Genomic DNA, 21,550 nt, shown 5'->3' with positions numbered 1-21,550 from the left:
ATAAAGGTTATTTTGATCTATAATCATACACAATAATTAATCATATTGTTAATCGATATAAATTGTGGTTGGTCGGTTTGGTGTTTTACGCCACACTCAGCAATATTCCAGCTTTATGACAGCGGTCTGTCAATAATCGAGTCTGTACCAGACAATCCAGTGATTGACATCATGAGCATCGATCCACGCAGTTGGTATTGATGACATGCTTCAACCAAGTCAGCGAGCCTGACCACCTGATCACGTTAGTCGCCTCTTACGACAAGCAAAGTCACTTTTACGGTAAGCATGGGTTGCTGAAGACCTATTCTACCCCTGATCTTCATTGTTCACTTCATTGGGATACTTTTCAGTCAATATAATGACAACTCTACAGTTGCAGACTATCAACATTAAAGGGGAACAACACTCCAACTCTCAGTTGTATGATCAGCACCGTTTTAATTATTCCGTGTAATCACTAGATGCTAATTAGCGTCAGCAACCCAACAAACTGGGCTTCAGGCCGAGGGAGAATCTCTTTGACAGCATGGGGGAATCCCCTTGAATCCTTGCATTTGATTAGTTGATGCTTACTTAAACCTTTCACCTTGCAAATTTGTCTGTGAATGTGTATGTACAATTATGTACTTTAGTGTACTGCAGATATGTGTATGTATTTTTTTTGCAACAACGAAGTTCAGTTCATATACTCAAAACGGAAACAACCCTTATTTTTCAGGCAAATTGCAAAAATACAACAATTACTTCTCCCTTCTTGTCATGCATGTTTCATGACATAAACCCCACCTTTGTACTTGTCATGATTCTCTTGATGCTCAGTTTATGACTTTATTACAAGAATAATTAGTGCAAGAATCACTCAGGTTACCTGACAAAGACAATGAAAAATAACTCAATAATGTTCACCCATGAGGGTGTTAAGGACAGCAATCAGTGATTTGCATTTGGCAATTCTTATGTCTGGGGTAATTATTTAACCTTAAACTGATTTTTAAATCCAAGTCTGATGTGGTGAATGTATAACATGTTATGTTATATGCATGTTGCAACGCAGCAAGAGAGGCATTGTCAGTTGAGTTACGAAAAAAGACATCGATCAAAGGATTAACCAATAATATGTTGATTGATCCATTACTGTAATCTTGCATAGCTCATTTGTCAAAAGTAAGTGGTCATATATGTAGATTTACTGAAGCTGAGAAAAAACGGCCATATCTGGGCTTGAAATGAAGTGAAGTTCAAAGGGCTAGCCGATAATATGTTGATTGATCAATCACTGAAATCTTGCAAAGCTTATTTGTCAAAAGTAAGTGTTCATATAAGTAGATTTATTGAAGGTGAGAGAATACACCCATATCTGGGCTTGAAGTGAAGTGACTTTAAAACTGTTAGTGTTGTTTCTCTTTAAAAATATCATACAATAAATCAGGGGGAATCACATTACATTATTCATGATCTCAGGGAAAGTGAGTCTAGGGATATTACACATCATCTACGAATATTTTTAGTTCACAAAGAGAACATGTTTGTCGAATCCATACACAGCGATATCAACACATATGTAACCGCATGATCATGCGCGAAAAAAGAGGCATTGTTTCTTACATGAAAACGAGAGGCAAATACGAGAGATTTGACGGTTCCTTTCTTCTGCTTGATTGATTTTACTATTTTCGCCGTTTCGTTGTATATATTCATCGTGTTGTCACAGCAATGTACCTCCTAAAACAGTTGGTATTAAAATGTTAAGTTCACAATTTATCCGCGTGTACTAACGAAGCTGCCATTTTGGGGAGATAACTCTCAACATCCGGTTGCTTCAATATTCGATCTGCCATGTAAGCAAGCTGTCGCTACGTGTCAGCTGGGATTTTGTGTACATCTTTTGTAAAGTTATCAACGCACAAGATGAACGTCCTTTCAGCGAAGAAAGGTTTCCTTTACAGTATGCATGCATCAATATTATTCACACTAACCATTCCGACAAAGCTGAGACGTAAACTGATTGCATGCAACGCAAACTTAGACTAACTACAATACCATGCTTAGAACATAGAGATCAGGGCCCACTTGCACAAAGCGATCTTAGCGCTAAGATGATCGTAACTCTCATACTTCAGCATAGGCTTACAACAGTCTTAGCGCTAAGATTGCTTTGTGCAAGTGGGCCCAGGCCTGCCCCAATCGTCCCAGAGAATGCAATGCTATTTAGTATGTAGAAAACATTTCTGATTTTGCTGAATAAAAGGTAGATGCTGAACATGCTAAGTAACGGTAAAAACGTTGGACGTAAATTTTCTTAGACTTGGCCTGACACCAGAGATTGGCCCTATTGTTGGCCGGGTGCAGGCTAAAACGGCACCCCAGCAAAACGTAACCGATTTCTCTGGCGAAAACGGCACCGCATTTGGCGAAAACGGCTACTATGTGTCGGGTGAAAACAGCACCTCTATTTTTAATAAGGATAAGAACAATTTTTGTAGTAATATATATGGTTTATTTACATGGTCACAGTTATCACAGCATGTTGTTGTTTTCTGACATTCTTCTCTCATGCAACACATCGAAAGGCCATTGTGAATAATTGTGATCTGACAGCACCATGTTAGGCCTCTTAAATACAGTTTCAGTTTAAATTGAGTAAAGGTACTTAAAACTTGAAAGCGTATAGTGTTTTCACATTAAGTTAACTGCGCCTCCCAATCAGTCGGCGAGTAAATTGGAGTAGGGGTCTAATTAACACTAATAGCACTTATTTGACCAAGGTAAAAAAAAAATAAGGTGCCGTTTTCGCCAGGCAATAGTAGCCATTTTCGCTTGAGTCGAGGTGCCGTTTTCGCCAATCGGTGCCGTTTTCGCCCGGTGACGTTTTGCTGAGGTGCCGTTTTCGTTATAACCCTTGTTGGCCTAATTGTGAAAGCAAAATGTCACAAACCCCTGATGTAGGCGACAACTGTGAGTGGGTCCAACCTTCAACACAAGTCCCAGCCAGTGTCTGTGAGCCATGGGTGTTTCCTTGTAGGGGTGTGCGATATAACTAGTAGATTTATACCAATATATTGGAATATGACCGTCAGCATTACACATATCTCAATACAACCCATGTGTATCAATATTTTCCAATACAGTCACAGAAGTATTAATATATAATTATAAAAATTATATCTACTTTCTTGAGACATCTGGATGGACTGGGTTCCTATCTAAACCATGTAAACAGCACATGCACCACTCCGTTTACATTTACATTCCATATTGATGACGGTATAGGTAGTCTCGTTTAATCTGTACTACCCATCTTGCAATCTCAAGTCTGGATTATTGAATGAAGAAGTACCATTTGAACAGTACAAATAAATATCTTTTGGCTCCCAATATGTTTTGCAATATTTTTCACATACAGCTCTCTGTATTGCGATATATTGAAGTACGATTATGTGCCAATACGTCAACCCTATTGTCTTGACTGTTGGACCCTCTCACAGCTCTTGGCTAGGCCAGTCAAAATAGACCAGTGAAATATCAGATTGAAAACGAAAAACAAGTTCCTTAGTTTTATGTTCATTTTCTACACATTATCTTCTCTGGCCCAGTGATACATCTACAAACATACATAAATACAAGGGTTGGGATGAGTCGACATGTAATACCCGGGTACCTGACCCCCTGTTATCCGACCCTACCCGGGTACCTGACCCCCTGTTATCCAACCCTACCCGGGTACCTGACCCCCTGTTATCCAACCCTATCCGGGTACCTGCTGTAGGTCTCAAGTTGGCTTAGAAATGTCCAATGAGAATTGTTTCACGGCGCCCTGGCAGAAACAACTTAGATACACGCATGAAAGAATTTCATTATGCTTACACTGAAGTTGTAGACATGGTAGAAGCTTTTCTTTATTAAAGGGCAAGTTCACACGGAAATGAACCAATTTTTCTTGTACTTTTTCCACATTAAAAGTGTTAACATAGAAGTGTCATAGACAAAAATATAAAAACATCATATTTAATTAACATATTTTTTGCATTAAAACGATTTATATTTTTCACATTTACCAAGTGTTCTATTTCCATAACAAAAACACCATGGCTTATGCCCCTTGCAATATGACGTCATTGGTGCCAATTGATAAACATTATGACGTCATCATGCTTTGTTAGAGCCGCTTCACGTGGTGTAGGTACAGTTTTGTGATTCTAGCGTCTCAGATGCCAGCCAGAATTGTGTTATGCTGAGTCACTACTGCGCCGGAGTGTGTCGTAGGCCATGTTGTTTTACTGAAAACTTGTACTTGATATCTTTTGCGTTCAGAATAGACAGGGACCCAGTTGAATTGGCACCAATTACGTCATAATCTAAGGGGGATAACTCAGGCCTGTTTAGCTCGAATAACGAAGGCCTCATAACGGCATATCATTTTCACACTATTGTGAGCTTCCTACTTTCACTGTGAAAAAAATGAGTTTACATTTTCAAACACAGATATTAACTAATTCTAAAATTGCGTTTTGTTTAGAAAAAGAAAGAAAGTGATTTTTGCGTGTACACTTCCCCTTTAAAACACATAAAAGTCGGAAGGAATGCGTGCCCAGTCAGAAAGAAATGTGAATATTTTTCGACTTGTGTAACCATGGAGTTTATTGTCATTCAACAATATATCACATGACTAACCAATGATGTGGGTAATCCGGTGGGTACCCGGGTCCTACTCAGGACCCACCTGTCGGAATGGCCCCCCGATTCATCTGTGACTGTCATTGTCTTATGGAGAGGTCCCCATCTGTGTATGCAACAAACATATTCTATGTCAGTTGGTTCACCCCTTCTATAGTATGGCTGACAAAAGTAGTGATATTTTGAACATGACTTAAGATTAATGGTGTTTGTTTTAAATTTTATATTCCACTGGTCTGTTTTGACCAGGACAAATGAGCCTTATATTACCCTATTATAAGAAAGTCTAAACAGTATTTTAATTTTGCATGGATCACACTGAAAAACTGGTTGATCTAAAAAACGTACACATTACATCAGAGTTTGAATTTTGACCATATGATAATTTGTACTGTACCTTGTTATGAAAAGAATTAAAGAATTTGATAAACTATGATTGTGAAAGGTGTGAAAATATACCCCCTTCCCAGTCAGACCAAAGGATCTGTGATTCCACCTTTGTGATGCATGAGAAACAAGCTAGCTTGCATTTCAGTATCTCTTGTATGTTAAATAGCTTTCAGAAAGGCTGTTTTCTTGATATTATGTTTGAAATAATATTTTGAAACTTCATCTAAATGATTCAGATTGCATGCAGCTATTTGTGACAAAGTATACACTCATTTCACAAGCATGAGTCTTTTTTTAAGTGGTATGGGCAATTGTATTGATATTCATGTTTTGTGTATGGAAATAGTATAAGAGTGGCACTTTGATAGGATGATCAGTTCAGCAGTGACAGTCCTAACTATTGTAGCTTATGTCAGAGTGTGCAACAGTTAGAAAGTCATGATTTTTCCTTGTTTCCAGTTGGAGGTATCCTGCTTGTGGTGTGGTTGAGTATTTTCTGCTATATCTGGTTCCCGGATATTATTCCAGATTTCCTCCATCTTCGAACTAAAGGATCCTTAGCCAGTAGGTAGAACTGTTTAACTATGTAAATGAATAACTTTGTGTCACACGGTTGACTATGTACATGGTTTAATATTTCACAGTGATTTTACCAAAGATTTATATTTGAAATATTATAAGGACAGTATCCATTGCTGTAATTTGATTATCTGCCTCAGGTTATGCACTTGACTTTGACCAATCACATCCCTCTCGTAGATTACGACAAAAAAGCGACATTAGAAACCAATAATATTGCATGTTGCAACTAGAAACTACTCCTGGTGAGGCTACTGTAACACTGATGTTCAGAGCTTTCTAATGATACCCAACATTGAACAAATCTTCCCACATCTTGTCATACAAGCAGTGTGTATAATACCCCACAGTCCAAGACAGTTCATTTTGCTGACCAATGGTCAGTTTTGGAAAGTTGCACACCCGATGGTCGAGAGTTAAAAGTTACCAAGTTGACAATGCACCAATTGATTGTTATTTTCTGAGATCTAACATTAAACAGTCTTATTCTTATGTTTACCCTTTTGTTACTTTGGTTCATTTGCTAGAAAATTTGTCCTGGCAACATTTTATCTGGTCTGGTAACTTTGCAATTTTGCCCTTCCGGTTGTCTGACTGAAGTTTTGGGGAAGTTTATACACTGATACAAAGCTTCGAAAACGGAAGTTGTTCACAGTATTTTCTCATGTTACTGAGAGGAAAGCCACTATAATGAAATTGATACTGGTTCAGTCACTGTGTCGATAAGACCTACATATGATATGCATGTGCGTTCAAACTCATGTTTGTGTGTATTAAAACGCGAAACACTGTAATATTGTAAAAATGTTTGTGCTAAAAAAGCCCAAATTTGTCATGCAGTATAACTCTTTTCAGTAGATTTTCCAACAATATATGAACATATATCACTAGGTGAACTTCTTATTAGATGTGATTGCTTGGTCAAGGTGGCTGGTGTTTCACTGATAACGAGACCGATCAAGAGTATCGAAGAGGCTTTAATGCTTAGTTTTTACACTTTGGCATTGATCATGTTGAATACCATGTTAAAATATCTCCTAATTTAAAATACAAAGAATCTGATATAAAAATTCGAATGTTAAAAAAAATAGTGACACCGGAACTTAATTTTGAATCTTTCAGCACTCGATCTGGGCAATGGCATACCTAAGGGACACAACTCTACACAACAAACTCTGCCCTAGACATCTTGAATAGACAATTTTCTGTACATTTTAAATCCCTTTTATTGAACCCGGGGGCATGGGTGGCCCAGTAGCCTAAGGTGCCACACTTCACTGTGCAGAGTTGCGTCCCTTGGGCACACTAGAAACCTATGATTATGGGTATGAATCACGGTTTTGTCGTGATAATGTTTCTAGGTTTGTCAGCACCAGACCCATGTTCATGGGTTTCACCAAGTGCTAAGTGTCTGAGACAACTGGAACACTGTTCAAAGCAACGTTAAACCCAACTCACTCACTCATTCATTATTGAGCTCTATTTGTTTGTAGAGAAACTTCATGGAGGAGCTGGATCTATTGAGGACACAGCCAAGGACAAACTGTCCAGCAGCGTCAACATCAACCCCTCCTCCCCCGACGTTGTCCATGTGTGCATCACTACGTCCAAGAACACTGTGGGTGGTGCCATCGCCCTCATCAACAGCATCATCTCCAACACCAAGAGCCCCGTCATGTTCCACATCGTCTCTGACTTGGACAGCATGGACCAGATCAGGTATGTACAGGAAATAATATTCATACTGTCTGGAGAGTATTTTGAGAATAGAATTATTATAATAACCCTATATGTTATACGAAACAATTATGCATCTTCCCGAGGCAAGGGAGTTAACTGTCATAAATGTCCAGTTTTTACCCTTGCCAAACTGGAATTATGGAGTCTGGAGGGTATTTTGAGAATAGAATTATTATAATAACCCTTTATGTTATACGATACAATTATCACATGATTATGCATCTTCCCGAGGCAAGGGAGTTAACTGTCATAAATGTCCAGTTTTTACCCTTGCCAAACTGGGCTGGATTTATGGAGTTATATTTTGGCTGGACTAACAAGTGTATGAATAGTCCAATCAAAATCACATAATAAAATCAACATCCGGTTTGTAAACTGCCAAACAGGATTTGCAAAGCATGTGTACAGCCAAATCGACAACAACAGATATTTTCCAAATCTTTACATGTCAAATTAAATCAAAGTGCTCACATGATTTGATGCACTTCACAAGTAAAACCCGTTTCTTCACAATATAGATTTTGACTAGCGATTACATGGTTTTGACAGAGTGCTGCCGTTTGTTTGATGCAAATGCAAGTGATATGAGAGGTGGAATTTGGTGGCGATTGAGTCCAGAAATTCCAGCTTTGTTCGGCATGGGTGGAAACTCGTCTTTTACAGTCAATTAACTCCCTTGCCTCGAGAAGATGAGATTTAAGTTGAATTCAGAAAGTACCCCAGTTTATCCCACCAGCATATAATGTGGGAGGGTTATTGTCATCTTCTGCTCTGTCTGTCCCTATTTCGTTTCCGGAGCATAACTTGAAAACCATGAAAGGTCCAAACATGGTACATGTATTAATCAGGGGCTGAAGTGGTGCCCCTTGCAATTGTCGGGGCTGGGGGGATTTGTCATCTTCTGATGACTGTTGTTTCTTGTGTTTTTACATTGTTGACATGATCTCATGAAACTACAAGGTCTCTGGACCTGAAACTTTGTACGAATGATCCCAGTTATTGTGTCTCTAAAACATGCTCACAAAATTTCAATCAATGTAAACACATGGTCGCCATTGTTTCTATGTTATTCCGGTGAGAGCCTTGTGGTTCTATTTTTGTATTTTCAATTTGTAGTTTGTGTTTCAAAATTTGCAGCTGAAACTTTTGGCAATGGCTGTCACGTCCAAAAATATTTTACTTTTATCCAAGCAAATCAGAAAGCACTGTATGTTTCTCTCTAACGTGCAAATCTATTTTCAATCTGATTTCAGTATCTGGATTAAGGAGACCAAACTCAAGTCTATAAACTATGAGCTGAAGGGTTTTCCTGCGGAGATGGTGGCAGGGAAGGTTAAAGTGAGAGGCGGCCGCCAAGAACTTGCAAGTCCAGTATGTAGTTGTCTCCCTTTGTGGTAGTTAAAGTTCTAGATTTCTGAGCATGCTGTGGAAAGTAGGGGGCATGGTTGGCCCAGTCGTCTAAGGCTTCGTAAGGCGCCACAATTCACTGTACAGAGTTGTGTCCCAGTTGACTGTGAGTGCGGATCTCGGTTCGACCTGATCATGTTAGCACCGTACCCATGCTCATGGCTTTCACTAAAGTGGTGACACCTAAGACCTTTATCACTTCAGGCTTTTCTCCTACATCAAGCTGACACGCCATGAAGTAACTGGAATATTGTTCAAAGCAGTGTTTAACCCAACTCACTCACTCATTGGGCTATATGGAAAAGTAGGAGTGCACTTTAGCAACTGAGTAGGATGTTCATCTTAGCAGCGTGGTATCTCAGTGGGCGAACATGCACACAGACACACACACACAGACACACACACACACAGACACACAGACACACACACACACACACACACACACACACACACACACACACACACACACACACACACACACACACACACACACACACACACACACATTTGTTTTTAACATGGACAAGATTATTTCCTGAGGTTGTCAGTTTAGTACCAGAAATATGACGTTGTTCCTTGTCTCCTCTCAGATGAACTATGCCAGATACTACCTCCCGCAGCTCTTTCCTAAGCTGAGGTCCAGAATCATCTTCATTGATGATGACTGCATAGTACAAGGTAGGATATTAAGAAAAAATGGTAGAATTTGGTCCTTTAGCAGCAAAGAGGCTTTTCTCAGCCTAAATACAACCTGTACAGAACTGTGTTGTTGACTTGGACTATGGTGTCTGACGCCGGTGTGGATTGATCAAACGAGATCAAGGATTGGACTGTCTTCCTTCCATCCGACCATCCATCCGACTTCAGTGGGCACAAGTGTTTTTTTAAACCACTATGGATGACTTTTTGCATTCATCTTTTAGGCCACACTATTATGATTTTATGTTTTGCAGATTTATTACAGCTTTTTCACACGTCAGTCAAAATTAAATAAAAAATAAATGTCAATCATGTATTTATTTGTATGAAAGTCATTCGGCCATGGAGTTAAAACTGCAGGTGGCCCCATGATCACTTTTGTATTGTATATGAGGGTCTATATTTCGAGCAGGACACATAATTGAAATAAATATTTTTTATGTTTAATATATATTTTTAGACCCTTTTCAGTATGGGTGGTGGGACCATAAAACAAAAATTAACTTGTTGCCTGAACAAAAGCAAAGGATATGCACTCCAAACATAGCAGGACATCAAATGCACAAGTGCAGCACTTGCCTGATGAATACATAGTGTCATAAAGACACATAAAACACGTTTATAGAAGTGCTCTTGAAACAAATCTTATCCTCATCAGATCAAACACAAAGACATGGACTCTGTTTATTATTTATTTCTTGATGGGGCTTTTTAACTTGATAAGAAATTCATCCCTGTAGGATGTAATAAAAATGTCATCTGTACTGGTTCCAAGGAATTGACTGTACTGTGCACCATGTTTAAAAACATCAAACAAGGGCTGTAACGTTTTTAACTTGAACAACACATTTATTCCTTAGGCCACATATTTTGTATATGAATATTAATTTTTCTGGTGCCAAACCTTTTTGTAATTTCTCCAGGATGTTTGATGTTTTACGACTGGTGCCCATTATTTTCATCAAACACATTTTCAGAGAAAGCTAGTGTTATGATGGTTATTTATGTACCATTGTATGCATGCGAAGTGGGGATATGGGTGAATTGTTGAACAAGGAATAACAAGCAAATTTTTTAACTTATCCTGCATTACTCCGTATTGCATTTACTGCTGTCTTTGACAGAGAGACGAACTGTGTGAGATCCAGCTGCTGAAGAAAGTTGTTTCCATCTGTCCAGGAAGCAGCGCCCCCTCCCACACAGTCGGCACGTGACCCGGAAGACATGACGTCATGTCAAAACACATAACTGCTTTGTCAACCACATGGATCGGACGTGAACTGTATCCCTCAGTGGAATTATTAAAGCTTTCTTGGTCCTGACTTTCTTTCGTTTACTACGACAAAAGTCTGCTGTATTACCTTTGCCTTCATTATATTGTAACGTTTCTCACTCGGGTTGTGACTCTCGTCACGGTTTTTCCGAGCGTATTGTTGTTTCCCGCCATTTTGGTTTACCGCCATTTTTTCCCGCCCTGTTGCGATTCACTACGTGTCCACGTACTTTCGTGTTTTGTGTCTTGAATTCGCTCTATGGTTGGAGTTTTACATTAAGTTTAATGATTGTTTTTGGCGTGTTTGAAGCGTAATTGTTTGCTCTTATTAACTTTGTAACAAGAATAAGTTATGTTGAGTTACATTATGTTTCACGTTGTGTGTTTACACATCGTTATGTTTTTTGCTTCAATTTCAGTATGTCTCGCTGCTCTCGCTGCCGCGGGAATAAATCTGGACGGGACCCCCACCCCTGCTGCCTGGACTGTACAACCCAGTGTACCCTCACAGAGCATTGCAGTTATTGTAGTCCCCTGTCGCCAGTCTCCTTCATCGCCTACCTGAGAGTGTCTCGGAAACGATTCACCCAGCGTGTGCGTCGACTCTCCAACATGCCATCCAACGTAGAGTCTGCCTCCCATGGCACGACATCCGACCGTACACGGTCTCCTACACCACCCTTACCGTCGCCTGCTTCGACATCATCGTCTGCAGCATCGCCCGTTTCGGGTTTCCTGTCACCTCTACCATCTACGACGACAACTCCGGCGCCTCTTGGTCCGGCGCCTCCGATGTACCCGGCGCCTCCGGCGCCTCTTGGTCCGGCGTTTCTTGGTCCGGCGCCTCTGATGTATCCGGCGCCTCTTGGTCCGGCGCCTCCGATGTATCCGGCGCCTCTTGGTCCGGCGCCTCTGATGTCTTCGATGTATACGGCGCCTCTGACTACTTCGGCGCCTTTGACTTGTGCTGCGCCTCCTACTTATGGACATGCCCTTCCGTCATCGTTCATGGATCCATCTTGGATGCAAGCTTGGATGCAGTCATTGTTTGCGCAAGCTCAACCCACCTCAGCGGCGCCGACGGTGCCTCCTGCGACGCCGGTGACGCTGACGGCCCCGACTATTGTTACTTCGATTCCAGCGGCCCCCTCCACATCGGGTGCTTCTCGGTCTCGAACATTGTACACCTCGTCGCCTCCAACTGTTTCTCGGCACTCGTCCAAGTCTGCTCGTTCCCGTCGTCGCTCTCGTCGTCGCTCTCGTAGTCGCTCTCATAGTCGCTCACCCGTACATAGACGACGACGTCGTTCCTCCTCCTCGGAAGGATCATTTCGCCCAATTATGACCCTCCATCTCCCGAGATTGATACACACTTGGGCCTTTCACAGGTTGCTGATTGGTTGGCGGACCGTCTGGCCTCCGTCGCTCCCTCCCCGGGCTCCGATGTGGATAAAAAGTTGACGATCTGGTCTAATCCGACTACTCTACCACCCGACCCAATGCTCACTGACCTGGTTACGGCGTTGGACGAGGACTTCGCTAAGTTGTCCCTCACGCCGTCGTTCAAGGCTCCTCGTTTCCGGCGGGAAGATTTCCCCGTCCACTCCTTCGACGTGGCCGACGGTGCACATATCCTTGACGAGGACTTACATCGAATGACCGGGTCTTCCCAGTCCGTCACCATACGTATGCCGGACTCCCGACTCGCTTTCATGGAAACAGAACTGCGCCGTACTTTGAAGCCACTATCTACACTTGCCTCATCTGCCAGAGCCATTGACCAGGATCTCGCTGAATCCAATCCTTACAGGATCGACCACTTGCGCACGGTTATGACATTTCAACTTCACCAGATCGATCACATGCGCAATCACCTGAGAGCTGCGCTTGCGGAGATCACCACTACTCGACGGTTGGGTTACTTGACTTCCACGGACTGGGATTCCGAATTCAAGCGTTCCTTACTACGACAACCTTGGTCGGGTCCTACCCTTTTTAATGGTGCTATCTCCGCTACCCACACCCGAGTCTCCAGCTTCGCCAGGGATGAAACTGCTCTCAGAGCCTTGGAGCATGTCACGCACCAATCAGCGGCCAAGTCCTCCAAAGGCAACTATAAACCACGCCGTTCCTCCCTCAAGGTTGTCTCCAAACATACCTCGCCCTTTCGTGGGACAGGGCGTGGTCGTGGTAGATCCCGTGGCACTTACCAACCCCGAAGGGATCGTCGCCCCGGCAAGGGTGCCGATTCCACCTCAAAGCGTTGACCGGCGGGACCTCAACGACTGGGACCTCCCACCCCCAGCCGTTCCGGTCACCGACACACCTGTGGGTGGGAGACTAGGCCGGTTTTGGAGAAACTGGTCCATACTGGAGGACCCGTTCGTCACCAACGTCCTCCGTCAGGGGTACCGGCTCCCAATGTCTGCGCTGCCTCCTCTGACGTCTACTCCGTCAACAGCCGCTTATTCACCCCACCAGCTTCGGCCCCTTCACGACAGCATCGTTTCCCTACTGCAGAAGGAGGCCATAGAGATCGTACACGACCCGGCTCGACACCCAGGATTTTACTCTCCGGTGTTTCTGGTGCCCAAGAAGGGGACCACCAGCTGGCGCATGATACACAATCTCTCCACTTTCAACCGGCACTACCTGGAACGTCCTCCCTACTTCCGAATGACGATGTTGCGACTGCTCAGGACGAGAATCTCAGCTGGCGATTCCCTGATCAGCCTCGACATCCAGGATGCCTATCTTCATGTACCCATCCACCCCAACGACCGGCGCTTCCTCAGGTTCTTTTTCAATGGTACCCATTACCAGTGGGCGGTCCTACCATTTGGAATTTCAACGGCCCCATGGCTTTTCACACGGATCACCCGCCCGGTCGCCGCCTACCTACACCTGAGGAACATCAACTTCGATCCATACATCGACGATTGTCTCCTCAACAATCGGGACTCGGCGTTGCTACTGCGTCACAGGGATTTTACCCTGCGGCTCTTCAATCAGTTGGGTTGGATCGTCAATCAGACCAAGTCGGAGCTGACCCCATCGTTCCGTCTGCAGTTTATCGGGGGCCTGTTTCTCACGGATCAGGACCTCCTTCAAGTCCCCAGAGACAGGTGGTTGAAAATCCTCGCTCATCTCTTCCCTGCCCTTCAACAGGCTCGAACTCTCCGCCAATGGCAGGTTCTATTTGGTCTCCTCACCTGACCTGACTGCCAGAGGTCGCCTCCAACTCCGTCCAATTCAACGGTTTCTCGCACCCTTTATCCGGCAGCAGGATCCGGAGTCCCTCATCGTCCTCCCGGTCCACCTCCACCCCTTCCTTCGATGGTGGACGGTGGAATTGAACGTCTGCGGCGGCGTCTCCTTGACCGCGCTACAGCCCTCCCTCCACCTGTTCGTCGACGCATCCAAACAGGGTTGGGGGGCTCATCTGGGGACTCAAACAGTTGCAGGGCTGTGGTCCGGAGATCGACTCCACTGGCACAGCAACAACCTCGAACTCGAAGCTCTCATACTGGCCGTCTCCCACTGGCAGAGCATTCTCCGTCACGCCCAGTTGACCATCTCCACGGACAACATCACCGTGGTGTGGTGTCTGAGGAATCAGGGTACTCTCCACTCTCAGTCCCTGCTCAACCAGACCTTCCGATTCTTCGACCTGGTGGACCGCTTAGACTTGCAATTCCTTGTTCAGCACATTCCAGGTTGCAAGAATGTTCTGGCAGACGCTCTGTCCAGGCCGGACAAGGTGGCTCCCACCGAATCGCGACTCCACCCAGAGATCTTCACAGTCCTTTGTCAAACGATCGCCACTCCAAACATCGATCTGTTCGCCACGTCTCAGAACTGCCAGCTGCCGACTTACATCTCGCCGGTCCCGGATCCGGCCGCTGTAGCAGTCGACGCCTTCAGTGTTCCCTGGGAGGGATTAAGCGCGTACGCTTTTCAGCCTCCGGTTCTCCTTCCCTGGGTTCTTCAAAAGATCCAGGCCACTCGACACTTGACACTGATTTTGGTCGCGCCTTGGTGGCCGGCCAGAAGTTGGTTTGTCGACCTCCGAAACGTCGCCAGAGACAACCCTCTAGAACTGCCAGCGTGGTCCAACCTGCTGCTCCACCCACACAGTCTGTTGCCCCACCCAAGTCCCGCTCGGTTTCATCTGCACGCCTGGCACATCTGCAAAAAGCCCTAGGAGCCAAGGGCTATTCGACTAGAGCAGCCAAGGCTATTGCTTTCGCCCATCGTCCATCTACACGGGGACTATATGATGATAAATGGTCCTCGTTCCAGGCGTTCTGCTCTAACAAGCATCAGGATCCGATGACGGCATCACCGCAGTTCCTGGCTGAGTTTCTTCTGTACTTGCGCAGCACGCGTCGATTAAAAGGCTCTACCATCTCCACGTACCTGGTTGCCATTAACTCCGTCCTTGCCATCCCGGACGACTGGAGAATGACGAAAATTCCCGAACTCCAGGCTATGCTGCGCTCGTTTCGTCTCGACGACCAGAAAGCCAAGTTCAGACCGTCTGCGTGGGATCTGAATGTGGTCTTAAAGGCTCTTCGGGAGGCTCCCTTCGAACCACTCCACACGTCTCCCTTTTACGACTTAACAAAGAACACGGTGTTTCTACTGGCCTTGGCTACGGCCGCCCGGGTTAGTGAGCTCCACGCCCTCGACGTCTCTCGGGTCCGGTTCGAACGCGGGACTCATGGAGCAGTTCATCTTGGGCTGTGCTGGGACTTCATCGCAAAGAATCAACTCCCCGGACAGCCTGATAGATCCTTCACCATCCCTCCACTTTCGTCGATTGTGGGTGCCGACGACGTGGAGGAGCTTTTATTATGCCCAGTTAGGGCCCTGAAGGTTTTCCTGCGACGATCTAAAGCCTGCCGTAAGTCTAGGAAACGCCTTTTCCTACCGGTCTCCCCTTCGTCGCTGTCGGAGGTCAGCCGGAATACTATCTCCCTGTGGCTCCGGGCGGTCATCCTCCAAGCTTATAAAGTCGCCGGATTGGACCCCCCCAAGGCTAACAACCCCCACGAGATTCGGGCGGTCGCGTCTACCATGGCTCTGCACAGTAACTGTTCCCTCAAATCGATCATGGAAGGCTGTTTTTGGCGTTCCGACACCGTTTTCGCCAACCACTACCTCCGTGATGTAGCCTTGGAAGATGTCGCTGGCGTTCATAGCTTTGGTCCCCTGGTGGTAGCTCAACAGGTCACCAACCCCCGACGCCACTGATTCTCCGTTACCCTGAGCGGGGCCCGTCGAACTCTCTGGTGTTTATCACCACAGATTAGAGGGCTCTACTGCGTTCCGCATTCGCTCTTAGGTCAGTGCTAGTTTTGGCATACTGCCTCATACTATTTCTGTCACCTATTTCGGGTTCCCTCTTTTGCATCGACTCTCGTTTCCTTTGACAGGAATGGTCGCTGGTGTTCCGGTCATCTCTTGTCCATGCGGTGCGATTTCATCGGACCTTTGTCGAGGGTTTTCTTCTGGCTCACATCTGAAGGTATGCCCACCGGCCGTGCCATCTGATAAAGATGCAATACAGAGTAATGCAGGATAAGTTAAAAAATTTAGTAAAATCTAAATATTTTTTACATTTGTATACTTATCCTGCATTACGAAGTCTAAGTGCCCCCCCTGCGCTCCGCTTCCTCCCCACGAAGTTTCCGATGTTATGTTAAAGCAAACACGCCAAAACAATCATTAAACTTAATGTAAAACTCCAACCATAGAGCGAATTCAAGACACAAAACACGAAAGTACGTGGACACGTAGTGAATCGCAACAGGGCGGGAAAAAATGGCGGTAAACCAAAATGGCGGGAAACAACAATACGCTCGGAAAAACCGTGACGAGAGTCACAACCCGAGCGAGAAACGTTACCAATTAACAATATAATGAAGGCAAAGGTAATACAGCAGACTTTTGTCGTAGTAAACGAAAGAAAGTCAGGACCAAGAAAGCTTTAATAATTCCACTGAGGGATACAGTTCACGTCCGATCCATGTGGTTGACAAAGCAGTTATGTGTTTTGACATGACGTCATGTCTTCCGGGTCACGTGCCGACTGTGTGGGAGGGGGCGCTGCTTCCTGGACAGATGGAAACAACTTTCTTCAGCAGCTGGATCTCACACAGTTCGTCTCTCTGTCAAAGACAGCAGTAAATGCAATACGGAGTAATGCAGGATAAGTATACAAATGTAAAAAATATTTAGATTTTACTAATATGATTAAATCACAAACTGAAGCTCAGTCATCATCCTCTCACCAAGGTGACATCTCCGAGCTGTACAACATGAAGATACACCCCGATCACCTGGCTGCCTTCTCCTCGGACTGTGTTGGAGTAGGCAAACATCTCTCTCACATGGAGGTAAGACTCGAGCATTGTCAGAAGTATATATGCCAAACATTTTACAAATTGTCACCTTACTTAGAATTGCGTAACACAATTCCTCTCTTCCACAGAACAATTATGCCAACTATATCGACTTCAAACACAAGGCGGTTGTCAAAATGGGTATCAAGCCAACAGAGTGTGCCTTTAACACTGGTGTGTTTGTTTCTGACCTGTCCCAGTGGAGGAAGTTTAACATCACCAAACAGCTGGAGGCGTGGCTGGAGCTTAATGTCAAGTAAGGGCTTTTGTTGACTGTACAGAGACAGGACTGCCTCCATGGCCAGAGAGCTTAAGATCATGGGTTCAATCCCCATCCGCATCATACCCAAAGATGTTGAAAGATTGTACTTGTTGTTTCCCTGCCTGGCACTCAGCATTAAGGGGCTAAAACAAGGACTGGTCGGCTCGGAGTCAGGATACTGTGTCTGACGGGTATTCATGTTAAACTGTGTCATGGTATCTCAGTGGGCAAACACTATTAACTCAGCATTACTCCCAACTAGTACAAACAGCCACACAAGTGCACGCACGTAGCTGTAGAAGTGCAATAATCTTGAATGCGACGTTAAATCCCATTTCACCTCACCACCACACAAGGGCATTAAGGTTATACAGTTTCACCTCACATTACAAAGTGGCTGATCTTCTAATCGAGTAACAGAGCCAAAAGGGTGAGCAATAATGAATGACACAGTTTTGATTCTTTTCAAACTAAATTTTGATAGACAGCTTCAACAGGCTGCCATGGTTACTGATATGCAGTAGACACAACTGGTCATCAGCTCACCAGACACTGCATGGTCAGACAGCTCACCAGACACTGCATGGTCAGACAGCTCACCAGACACAGCTGGTCATCAGCTCACCAGACACTGCATGGTCAGACAGCTCACCAGACACTGCATGGTCAGACAGCTCACAAGACACAGCTGGTCTTCAGCTCACCAGACACTGCATGGTCAGACAGCTCACCAGACACAGCTGGTCATCAGCTCACCAGACACTGCATGGTCAGACAGCTCACCAGACACTGCATGGTCAGACAGCTCACCAGACACTGCATGGTCATCAGCTCACCAGACACAGCTGGTCATCAGCTCACCAGACACTGCATGGTCAGACAGCTCACCAGACACAGCTGGTCATCAGCTCACCAGACACAGCTGGTCATCAGCTCACCAGACACTGCATGGTCAGACAGCTCACCAGACACAGCTGGTCATCAGCTCACCAGACACAGCTGGTCATCAGCTCACCAGACACTGCATGGTCATCAGCTCACCAGACACTGCATGGTCAGACAGCTCACCAGACACTGCATGGTCAGACAGCTCACCAGACACTGCATGGTCAGACAGCTCACCAGACACAGCATGGTCAGACAGCTCACCAGACACTGCATGGTCAGACAGAAGTTAGAACTTGCCCAAGCTGTTGGGAGTAGACAGCAGTTGTGATTTTGAATAAACATATGTCTCTAATGCATTGTGCATGTAAACGTCATCAGTTGCTGGACAGTATTAATGCTGACTGAACAGCCTCCTCAAGGATGAACGCATTGTTATGGTTCCTTGTTGTCATGGTTACAGGGAGGAGGTTTATGGTAATGAGAAGGGTGGAGGAGGATCGCAGCCTCCAATGATGTTGGTCTTCCACAAGCTGTACTCTAACATCAACCCCATGTGGAATGTCCGACACCTTGGTAAGTTCCTCATGTTCTACTCTAACATCAACCCCATGTGGAATGTCCGACACCTTGGTAAGTTCCTCATGTTCTACTCTAACATCAACCCCATGTGGAATGTCCGACACCTTGGTAAGTTCCTCATGTTCTACTCTAACATCAACCCCATGTGGAATATCCGACACCTTGGTAAGTTCCTCATGGTCTACTCTAACATCAACCCGATGTGGAATATCCGACACCTTGGTAAGTTCCTCATGGTCTACTCTAACATCAACCCCATGTGGAATGTCCGACACCTTGGTAAGTTCCTCATGGTCTACTCTAACATCAACCCCATGTGGAATATCCGACACCTTGGTAAGTTCCTCATGGTCTACTCTAACATCAACCCCATGTGGAATGTCCGACACCTTGGTAAGTTCCTCATGGTCTACTCTAACATCAACCCCATGTGGAATGTCCGACACCTTGGTAAGTTCCTCATGTTCTTCTCCTGGTAGCCAAAGCAATATGGCAGCAACACCAAATCAAAATACAATCAGTTAATGTTGTATCAGTGAGGGTGATAAGTAAGTGAGTTCATGTTTAACACGAGGCCATGGGTGGCGAGTTGTCTAAGGTGTGCAGAGTTACCTCCCTTTGCCAGGCCAGACACCCATGCTCCCATGCTGTCCTTTAACTTGAATACTGTTCAAAGCGGCATTAAGCCACTTACTCACTCATGCTTAACATTGCATCAAGAGTGCTTTCATTGTCAAAGCATGGAGTTCTTATGTCTTGAAATCCAGTTGCAAAGGGTGGGAACTGATGTCTGTATCAAAATAATATAAATGATGAAATAGATCATGGGGTCCAACATGTGCAAGTTTGTCACAGTTTGCAGTCAACAGTTAACATGATGGTGTTTCGGTTCAGTTCTTAGAATGAGTTCTTGATAAGATGGTAAGATAGTGTCTTGATTAGCTGATAAGATGGTGTCTTGCTTCAGTTGACATTATGATGTCTTGGTACAGTTCATAAGATGTAACGCCGTGATATAACTGGAATACTGTAAAAAGCGGCGTTAAACCCAACTCACTCACTCACTCATAAGATGTCACTCAACAACGGATAAGATGCCATCCTTAAATGTCTACACATGAATGTCTCGATGCAGCTGTTACAATAACCTCTCCTTCAATCTTACGAGAAGAACTTGCATGTAGGATAAGATGGTAATGTGACTGTTAACCTTCTAGCCCTTCACAGGCAGTGTGTTGTATACTCCCCAGGGAGTTGAGAAGGAAAATCAAGTGCACATTGATCCATTGACCAGGGGGGGCAAGGGTGGCCCAGTCGTCAAAGGCGCCACGATTCGCTGTGCAGAGTTGCATCCCTTGGGCACGCCAGAAACCTATGATTGTGGGTTCGAATCCCGGTTCGCCCCGATTATGTTTCTAGGTTTGTCAGCACCATACCTGTGCTTGTGGGTTTCACCGAAGTGGTAAACGTCTGAGACCTGCATCACTTGGAGCTTTCCTCCCACATTAAGCTGACACGCCGCAATATAACTGGAATACTGTTAAAAGCGGCGTTAAACCCAACTCACTCACTCACTCACTCCATTGACCAGGGTAAAAATGTAACACTTTTAGAAAGCTTCAGGGTGTGGATTTGGCGTGTTATAAATACATGTATGCACATCATCATCATCATCATCATCATCACCATCATCATCATCATTATGCATGTGGATGTTCCAGGTCTGACTCCCGGGTCCAGCTACACCACCCACTTCCTACAGGGGGGCAAGCTGCTACATTGGAGCGGCCGCTACAAGCCTTGGGGACGCAGTGCTCAACACTCAGAACTGTGGGAAAAATACTATATACCTGACCCTACTGGTCACTTCCAACTCATCAGGAGGGACTAACAGACACTACTGCCATGATGTCAGGACTTCAACGATACTGTTACAGTGTAACCAGAATTAGATGGCATTGATGCTTACTTGGGGCTTGTCATGAAGAAAGCTGTTCTCAGGTTGAGCTTACTGCCCATCTTAGTTTGGTTAGACTGTAATAAGGCTCTTGGTAAAATTGAGGCTTTAAGGGGTATTATAAGTAACTTATTTTTCATCTAGAATATCTTGTAAGCAGTTTGTTGTTAATGAGCAATATTGTAAAGTACTAGGTCATGGTTTTTTTCTTGTATATAATTTTACTACAAAAATTGCTTGGAGTGTATATGTCACTTAGAATTTGAAAATATGATAAAAAAATCAAAATGGTCAAAGGTAAATGATGACTGTTTTTTAATCAGTCATGAGTAAGCACTCAAAACTATGTTGTCATGTCATCAATATTCAGATGTATGTGAGACACGTGAGAGAAGTATCTGTTGGGTATGATATTTGTGTTTAATGTTCGCTATGAACTTGATTTGAATATCAATTTAGTTTTTTTGCATTTGTATTCTAAGTGTTCCTAGTTGTAGTGATTAATATTGTGACATGAAGTTTGATGTTACCGTATTCGACGTGATAAGCGCCCAGGGCCCTCTCAAATTAGAATAGGGGGCTCTTATTAGAATATTATTTTGAGTTGAAAGATAAAATTTGTGGTTTATGCTGACAGCCTGAAATGTTTATATACGACAGATATATTTTTCCATAATTTAATTGCCCATAAT

At 44.4% G+C, this 21,550-nt stretch overlaps 2 protein-coding genes across 3 annotated transcripts in view; one reads left to right on the top strand and one right to left on the bottom strand.

Moving 5' to 3' along the window:
• The window catches only part of LOC124148657 (28S rRNA (cytosine-C(5))-methyltransferase-like), a 17,009-nt gene extending 15,187 nt beyond the window's left edge, over positions 1-1,822 (bottom strand). Inside the window, exon 1 of the mRNA XM_046519886.2 lies at positions 1,609-1,822. Within this exon, the coding sequence (XP_046375842.2) occupies positions 1,609-1,701 (93 nt within the window). The 5' untranslated portion in view covers positions 1,702-1,822. The remainder of the gene's footprint in view (positions 1-1,608) is intronic.
• LOC124148658 (glycosyltransferase 8 domain-containing protein 1-like) lies at positions 1,806-21,550 on the top strand. 2 transcript variants are annotated; one of them, XM_046519889.2, is made up of 9 exons: positions 1,806-1,936; positions 5,527-5,631; positions 7,140-7,365; positions 8,640-8,757; positions 9,384-9,471; positions 17,066-17,166; positions 17,262-17,428; positions 18,783-18,895; positions 20,623-21,550. In XM_046519889.2, exons 1-9 carry the CDS (start codon positions 1,912-1,914, stop codon positions 20,790-20,792), a joined length of 1,113 nt encoding a protein of 370 aa, XP_046375845.2. In that variant the 5' UTR covers positions 1,806-1,911; the 3' UTR covers positions 20,793-21,550. The 2 variants fall into 2 exon arrangements, with proteins under 2 accessions (XP_046375845.2, XP_046375843.2); XM_046519887.2 differs by having other exon boundaries at positions 1,821-1,948.

This window comes from Haliotis rufescens, unplaced genomic scaffold (assembly GCF_023055435.1).
Source record: "Haliotis rufescens isolate VD_foot unplaced genomic scaffold, xgHalRufe1.0.p SCAF_13, whole genome shotgun sequence".
NCBI classification, from domain to species: Eukaryota; Metazoa; Mollusca; class Gastropoda; order Lepetellida; family Haliotidae; genus Haliotis; species Haliotis rufescens.
Note: the sequence above shows the minus strand (reverse complement) of the source record. Positions and strands in the feature narration are given on the sequence as shown.